Source organism: Gopherus evgoodei, chromosome 18 (genome assembly GCF_007399415.2).
Source record: "Gopherus evgoodei ecotype Sinaloan lineage chromosome 18, rGopEvg1_v1.p, whole genome shotgun sequence".
NCBI classification, from domain to species: Eukaryota; Metazoa; Chordata; order Testudines; family Testudinidae; genus Gopherus; species Gopherus evgoodei.
In genome coordinates this window covers 14,450,606-14,458,842 of record NC_044339.1, presented here as the reverse complement: position 1 = coordinate 14,458,842, position 8,237 = coordinate 14,450,606, and the positions used below count along the sequence as shown (strand labels likewise).

Below are 8,237 nucleotides of genomic sequence, written 5' to 3'. Positions count from 1 at the left end.
TGGCTGATGTCTGAAAAGTACTATGGACACACACATTATACAGAAATCTCTGACAGCTATTGTTCACGAGTCCTACTGCATAGTTCAGATGCCTCAAGGCAGGAGACGAGATGTATATCTGCTAAGTGGTTTATCTGTTCAGTCCTCCTTCCTCCATGTCAGGGCTCCCACTTTCAGTGTAATCTGTACATTCAACATAAGAAAATCTCAAATTAAAGCTTTTTTAAAAAAAATGATTGCAGGTTGACTTAGGAGCAGTATATTAGGCCAGATAAAAAACACCTGGGCGGAAGAATCGGGTAACTCCAGATTTAATCCAAAAACACATAATTAAACACCAGATTTCTTATTCCTAAAATCCACCCTTCTGGCTTTAGAGATTTATAGAATTTAACAAGGATGAGGGAAGGGGTTGATTTTCAAAGGCACAAATTGAGTTAGGTGCCCACTTCCCACTGAAAGTCAAAGGGCTTTAGCCAGCTGATGTGGTTCCAAACTGAAAAGACACTCTAGCCCTCCATAGCAATTAGTGTGAATCCCTATAATACTTAATAGAGAATGAGATTCTTTCTAAAGGATTATTTTCAGCTATCCTATAGAATTCTCTCAAAAGCATATACATTTTATAGGACAGTTCAGTGAACCTATGGAGAGGTTTATCATGTTAATTTCTAGCAGGGCATTTCCATTAAAACAAAAAACACTTTTCCCAACCAGGATCAAGGCGGGTGAACGTCAAAGTATCCCATCTCTCACTGGAAGTCTGGGAATGGTCCCTTTCTTTCTACAGATCCAAAATGATTTCAAGTAATTTGTACTGAATGATCAGGAGAAAAATCACTCCCCTTTCTAAAGTTTGTTGGACTTACTTACTAACACAGGGAATATTTTTTTTTCATAAAGTCTTTTATCCTCTCTGGTGGAATTGTAAGCCGAGATGTATTTAACACGAACTACTTAAAACTGGACTAGACCAGACCAAGCCAGACAAAGCACTAGACAAACGCACTAGAGCGAGGACAACCTTGCACAGACACAGTGGAGAAGATAAGCAAATAAGTGTTACCCATCATCTGATTCTATAAACTGCAAACTACTACATACAGTAAAAGGGCAGGTATTGCTGTAACTGTTTCTCACCAATGACCTTCTTTGTTTGTCAAAAGAGAAACTGCCCCCTAGTGGAAATGTTCTTGCAGTCAATGGAATGATTCACTTATAATTGGAAAGCCAGGTGATGCAGGTAAGTCACCTGCAGACAGGAAGGTATAAAAGACACCTGAGTAGCAGAGGCAGGCCATTCACGCATACACTGGAGCAGCGGGAGATCATTTACCCTACCAGATCAACCTCACCTGGAAACTATCCACAAACTACCAGGGGACTTGGATCTCAGAAGACAAGCAGAGAGGACTTATGAATAAAAAGAGCTGAGACTAACACGTCCTCTGAGGAGGAGAGACATCAGGGATAGAAACTGAGAAACAGAACATGCTTTTCTCCTGCTAAACTGCACTCTGTACAGGTAATTATAGACTTCAAGCTCAGTTATATAGGTCTTAACTCTGCAGTCAGTTGTTTGGAGTTAAGGTGGCACTGGGGAATCGGGTTACACAGAATTAGTGGCCACTGTGTTTTCTTTGTTTTAGTTTTACAGTCAAGAAATTTAAGAGCTTGCTGGAAGTAAAACTACTTAATGCTTTTTGCAACAGCCTGAAATAGGCAAGTGATTTTGAATTTGATGTATTACTGTGTCTTCTTTCATGGTTCACCTATTTACTGAAGTGGAAAAGGCAAATGGGCATTGCTTTGTTAAAGCCTATGGGGTGATGCCAGCTTAAACCAGCAGAAGTTCTGCCTCTCTGTTTAAAAATATTTTATTGCACACCTGTGACACTGAAAATAATCAATTAATTCTGTCCAGTGTACAACCCAGAGGTTTGCTGTTGGGTCTCCTCCCTCCTCTCTCATTTTACATCTTGGGTTCAGATTATTGTCTATCATTTGTATAGAAGTAGCTCCTAGAAGCCCCACTACCAATTTGGGTCCTGCTGTGCTAGGTGCTGTACAGATACATAAGCAACAGTCCCTGCCCTGTCACACTTATATGCTAAATAGATGGAACAGACAAAAGAAGGAAGAGAAGAGAGGGAAAAGTCCAAGGATATATAGCAGGTGAGGACAGAACAAAAAATAGAAACCAGATGTCCTAACTTCCAGTCCACTGCCCTCCCCTATCCCATTTATCTCTCATGCACGTAATTCGTGATTCAGAGATAATGTTGGTAATGGCTGAGGATAGACTCCTCGGAGCATCCTTTACCCATCCACATGCACAGACACCTTCAGTGACAATTTGGACAACACTTCTTATTTCTAACTTTTTGTTTTAGTTTCCGACTGGGAGTCAGTGGCTCCCTACAAAGAACAAAGATTATTATTTTAAATCAATTGAGATGAACATTAACGGTTAGATTTTTAAAAGCCATTTAAAAGGTTTAAGCAAATTTTCTGTTAAAACTAAGAGGCATCAAAATCCCCTAGGATGATTTCAAATTCTCAACCTAAACATTTAACCCATGATTTTACTTTTTTTTTTAAAGCTGTATTCTGGGGCAATCAACTGATACTGGCTTATAAATTAAATATCTTCATACATGTATGGCCTTAAATATAAAATGCTGAGTCCTGACTACATTTAGTTGGAAGGTTTCATGTTTATGCCAAAGCAATACCATATTCTTACTAATATATGGGATTATTTTAAATATATTTATGGGCTTTGCTGTCAGATTCATAGGAGTAATTCAAGAACAACTCAAAAGAAAGTCATTCCTATAGCTTTGAATCAATAAAACTAAATTACACTCCTTTATAAGAGCAGTAATTTTTTTTCTTAGGATTTGAGGGATTTTATTAACTACCAGGCGCATCTGGGTTGTTACTGATTCTGCAATGACTGTTGTGGAGCACTAGTAAAAATTCTTTACCAAACATTTTAGGCTTCAGGGCGTATTAAGTCATGCAGAACTCGGTGATTTCATCGCTGAGGCTGGTGCAAACACCCTTCTTCATCTGTCCGTGTGGGTTCTCAATCCTTGTGCCCCAAACGCTGAAAGCGAAATGGCCACGTTTTACTGGATGGAATTTTGAGAACCCACAAAGTTGGTGTGATTTTGATTAAAAGCCAGGAAATCTGCCCCATGTGCTCTCCAAACTGGGCCCAGGTTTGTGAACAGTTTAAGAAGGGTTGTGATGGAACTAGAAACCATGCCAGCTTCAAGTTTTGTTGCTGCTCTCCCCCCTCCCCCCCTCCAAAAAAAATTAAAATGATGCTAGGATTTGCTGATGAGCCTTGGCAGATGTTAACAAGAGCCACTAGGTGACCAGTAGAATTAAGGCTTTACTAGGTAACCCTAAGATTAAAAAGTGGTGGTGTACATGTGTGCAGGGGGAAGGGAGAGGGAGAAACGGTGCCCCCACTGATGAGCTAAATTATCCTCATTAAGTGACTAGGTTTTGGCTCATAGGTGCATAATCGAGGTACCTAAAATTATCTTCAAACTCTCGCAAGACTAGCTGTAATAGATCTGTACTTAATTTCCTTCATGATGGCGAGAGGGAAACATGCACACACTTACTTACGGACATGGAGGAACAAGGTAGGATTTTCAATAGCTTAAAATTAGCCTCTTGCATTGCTTAAGATGAGAAGATTCTTTACCAAGGCTGGTGAACTACTCCTGGAGTGACTCAGGGCCTATCAGGGTTGTGCTTTGAACATACCTGGCATGTTATCCATATGCCTTCCATTTCTCAATGCCAACCAGGCTTGGCTGGTTCAGCGACTAGTTGAAAATGAATGCTCCCCAGGAATTTAGGAGGGAATCCTCCAATTAAATGTCTACTTTCCAGGACAACCTTTTAAATGCCCCATAAGTCAGGTTAGCTAGCTGCCATGTTGTCATGGAGACAATAGCTTCAAACAGGGAGACCAGGTTTACACACTCCAGTTGGAGTGATTCCATTTGAGGTTGTAAATTAATTTGCTGCCACCCTGGCAGCATTAGGACTCTGTGTCAGAGCTCCCACTCACTCTCAGATGTCCTTGTGGACACAAAGCACCATGGCATCACGTAGCTACAGACAGGCTAGCGCCTTCAGCCAGGGTGGATGACAAGACAGAAGCAGCTTCCCTATAATGTAGCAATAGGACAAGGAAATAGCTCTGTGGGAAATTCTTCCCACTCCTGCTCCTAAGGGAATTCCCTTAGGTAACTTTTCTTGCCATGTCATGGTTGCAAGGCAGGTAAGATGTTTTTTTTTCCCCTGTGGGGGTGGAGGGAGCAGAGGATAGACCTGATCTTGCAAAGCACCCAGGTGCCCTCAACTCCCATGAGGGCATGCTGGAGAGGATACTCAGGCAAGCATAAAGGCACCTGGTTGGGGGCCCTGACCATCAGCTGGCAGGGATGTGCTATTCACCCATTGGGGCACTGTGTCAATCAATACAATTTATCTATTTATCTTAGGCTTTTTCACTGGTGCCCATCACTCATAATACCTGAGCGCCTCCCAGGGTAATAGATTGGCATAGCAAAGTCCCTAGTTGACTTGATGGAGTCTTCTGCTCTTCTCCTCCCTTCTCAGATTATGGGAAGCGGCACTTGGGGTATGTGTTTTGTTTTTCATTGGCAGGGGGAGGTATGCGGGGAAGACAGCAACTGTAAACTCTCTCCCTGGCTGTGGTGGAGGAAAAGTTCTGGCCTGATGCTGGCTTAGCCTGTTGTCTGCTGGTGGCTTGTCTCTGTCCCAACACAACCTTTTTCTGGATGAGGAGTGCAGACTTGGGGGAAGAGGGGTCTTATTTTCATAGCTACCACCAGTTATTTCAGCTCTGCTAGAATTGCAGCTCTCAAGGGAGCTGTGCCTATGCCTGCATAGGACTAGTCTCTCTTTAAGGTCTTGGGAAAATGTAACAAAAGTTAAAAGGGTCTTTTCTCCCCCCTCATCTAGCTTCTGATGCTGCTCTGTTTGCCTCCTCAGAGTCGGTCATGTCGTGCTTCCCCCAAATGCGGCGCACCGAGATGCCAGATTCCCCCACCAGCCCCGTTCCTGCTGCTCCGGATGAAATCCCCATTCCTATTAGCCCCATCATAGTCACCTCCCCCACTGACAGCAGGAAGCTCAGCTCCCCCACGTCCAGTCTTGCCTCCCCCAAACCTACCTCCCCCATCGAGTGCTCCATCTGCTTCAACACCTATGACAACAGCTTCAAGACACCCAAGCTGCTCCAATGCTCGCACATCTTCTGTCTGGAATGTGTGGCCCGCTTGACCTCGGCGCTGCCCCAGCCCCGTGTCGAGGACCAGCTGCCCTGCCCCCTCTGCAGACAGCTCACGGAGATCCCCCTTGAGGGCCCTCCAGCTCTCCAGACCAGCCAGGAGCTCCTGTCCACCCTGCCCCCCGAATACCAACGGGAGAAGGTGGTGTGGATGGAGGGCAGCAAGCTGTGCTGCAGGCAGTCATCCCAAGACCCCGAAGACCCCAACTCATGCATCTGCCTCGACGTTGCCATGAGCAAGCCCAATCCCCCCATGACGCCAACAGAGGGCACGGCTGGGAGGCTGTCGCGCTGTGCCATGTGTGACGACTGGAAACGCATTATCCTCCTCTCAGCCCTGGTCATCATTCTGCTGTGCATCATTCTGTGGCCGGTGCAGTGTGCCCTGAAAACTGGGAACCTCCGCTGCTTCACAAGGACGGTTACATTTACCAGACCGAACCCTGTTTCGTTTATACATACAACTCCACCAGTGTCCGGGACCAGCCCACCCTCCCGCTAGCAAGAGCTGGCACTTAAAAGACTGTCCCTGTCGAGGAGCTCTGTCAGAGCACCTCCACCCACTGAGCTAGGTCAAGCTGCTGCCTACTGGACTTCGCCAACTTACCTCTCTGCCAAGCTGTAGCAGCCCCTGTTCTCGGCCTACACACCGTTCCGCCTAGGCACTTTGAATGTTACCTGAACATCCACCGTTAATCCAGCCCCTCGCTTTCACACAACTGTGCCAATGCAATGAGGAGGGGGCTTGTGCATAGCCATATATTAAGCCACTGCTTCCCCTAAATCTCTAGGGATCCTGAATGCTACATTGATAACGGAGCCTTGAATACTTGCACAAGGGCATGTTTCTAGGACTGCTGCTTCCCAGGAAAGGTGCATGTGCCTCAAAGTGTGGGGCTGTTGCTATAAAGACACAGCTGTGACTGGGCTTGGCCCTTTTGACTCACCGATGGAAGGGAAGTGCTAATGGAAGGGTTATTTCCTTGGAAACCGACAACACTGTGAAAAGAGTCTAGATGTGATTATTTCTAAGGGAGAGAAATCCATCAGCCCTTGGAAAGAAGCATGTGGAAGCTGTGTGTCTGTATAAAGTGACAATATTTAATTTTATACAATGTGCTTTATTAAACATTTCAACTGTATGTTCGTGTTAAACTATTGCTGGAGGTGTCCACCTGCCTCTGCTTGGTATTTGGGTCTAGTACTACGCCTCTACCTCAATATAACACCGTCCTCGGGAGCCAAAAAATCTTACCGTGTTATAGGTGAAACCGCATTATATCGAACTTGCTTTGATCCACTGGAGTGCGCAGCCCCCCAAGCACTGCTTTACTGTGTTATATCTGAATTAGTGTTAATCGGGTTGCGTTATATCGAGGTAGAGGTATAGCTTTACACTCTGGTCAACAGAACAAGACTTAGCTCAAAGATGACCATGCTGAAGGTGGGAAAAGAAAATTGTAAAATTTTCATCTCCCCCAGACAGGCACTTGTGCTTTAAAGTTCAGTAATTTTTTTGTAGAATGGCCCACAAATGAGGTTCTTAGAAAAATATGAATTTCTGCATGTTTTTGTTGCAAAGCCATCTCTGCTTAATATTTAGCTTGGCCACTCTTTTTTTTTTTTAATTAAAAACAAACAGGGGCCGGGGGAGTAGTTTATTTTTTAACATGCAAAAAAAAGAACAAAACCCCTAGCTCTCCCAGGGATTACCATTTCACAGAGAATTTTGCACAGCTCAGTAGCCAACGTACAAGACAAAAACTAGATCATTCTCCCAGCCATCACAAAAATGTCACTCTAGCTCCATAAGTAATACTGACACCCTTTAAAACCACTGGGGTAAGACACAGGGCAGTTGCTCCAACTATGCATTTAATGAGATGACTTCTGCATTGCTCGAACATGAACAATAAGCCCTTGTTAGAGTAAAGAGACCTGATAAAGCAGTTTTAGAGAATAATTTAACATAGCCAGCACTAGATGCAAGTGCTGTACTAGTATTTAGATGCTTTGCACATTTTACATAGGTGGCACTGGCTGCAGAAGTTAACTCCGTGACATTGTTCCTTCTTACGCGTGCACTTCAGGGGTGTTAAACTTAAAATCCAGATCAGATGCTAATTGCATTTGCCCAAATTCTGCATCAGGCCAGAGCTCAGTGCCCAGCTGGACACAATAAGCCAAACTAGAGACACAGTAGTGCTCTAAAGTAATAAATGTTTACACTAATCATCAGCTTGCAACTACACCCCTGCTGCAGTCACTCTCTGGTCATATTATTGCAGCCACCTGAACGGAGGGGGAAGGTTCATTTTGTGGGCTGGTTGTCCTTTTCCTTGCTCCAGCTGGAAAAAACAAAGGCAGATCCCCCACTCATCTCCTCTTGCCATCAAAGCCATAAAGAGGGATTGTAATAGGATAGCATGCTGCAGCCAGTGGTGGCACAAGAGCTTTGCCAGGTAGGATTTCAGCAGAGTCCTGGCTGCTGCAACAGATTCAATAGGTTGCTGATTTATAGCAAGCCTTAGAAGGCTGGTACCGTCCAGCCCAGTTCCCTGGCTGCTGGACCCAGAACTTTTAACACAGTGTTTGTCGGAACCATTTGGGTTGCTAGGGACTCTCTTGGGTGATCTTGTCCATCCCCCGCAGCAGACTACCACTGAAGTCTCATCAATAGTGGTCAGATGACAAGTGCCTGCATTGCCTCAAGGCAGAGGAGAAGGAATGTGACGGGTGAGTCGTAGCTAGCTCCTTTGTCACTGGCCACACATCTGACTGCCATATGCTCATTTGACTTCCCTCTACAATGGCCCAGGCTGAACCTGTCCACCTGCCACCATCACATCCATTCCCACTGATTTACCGCATCAACCCTCGACACACCTCCATC

General features: G+C 44.7%; 1 protein-coding gene across 2 annotated transcripts; it reads left to right on the top strand.

Moving 5' to 3' along the window:
- Positions 1-1,094: 1,094 nt before the first annotated feature.
- RNF223 (ring finger protein 223) lies at positions 1,095-6,613 on the top strand. Of its 2 annotated transcripts, XM_030537587.1 has the most exons (3): positions 1,095-1,525; positions 4,533-4,672; positions 5,047-6,613. In XM_030537587.1, the coding sequence occupies exons 2-3, from the start codon at positions 4,618-4,620 to the stop codon at positions 5,844-5,846; spliced, it is 855 nt and encodes a 284-aa protein (XP_030393447.1). In that variant the 5' UTR covers positions 1,095-1,525; positions 4,533-4,617; the 3' UTR covers positions 5,847-6,613. The 2 variants fall into 2 exon arrangements, with proteins under 2 accessions (XP_030393447.1, XP_030393448.1); XM_030537588.1 differs by lacking the exon at positions 4,533-4,672.
- Positions 6,614-8,237: the final 1,624 nt, after the last annotated feature.

Bases quoted from the DNA above. Each gene is read 5' to 3' on its own strand.
- RNF223 (XM_030537587.1), top strand. From the start codon at position 4,618: ATGGAGTCTTCTGCTCTTCTCCTCCCTTCTCAGATTATGGGAAGCGGC. The intron at 4,673-5,046 runs GTATGTGTTTTG...TTGCCTCCTCAG, and splicing joins TATGGGAAGCGGCACTTGGG to AGTCGGTCATGTCGTGCTTC.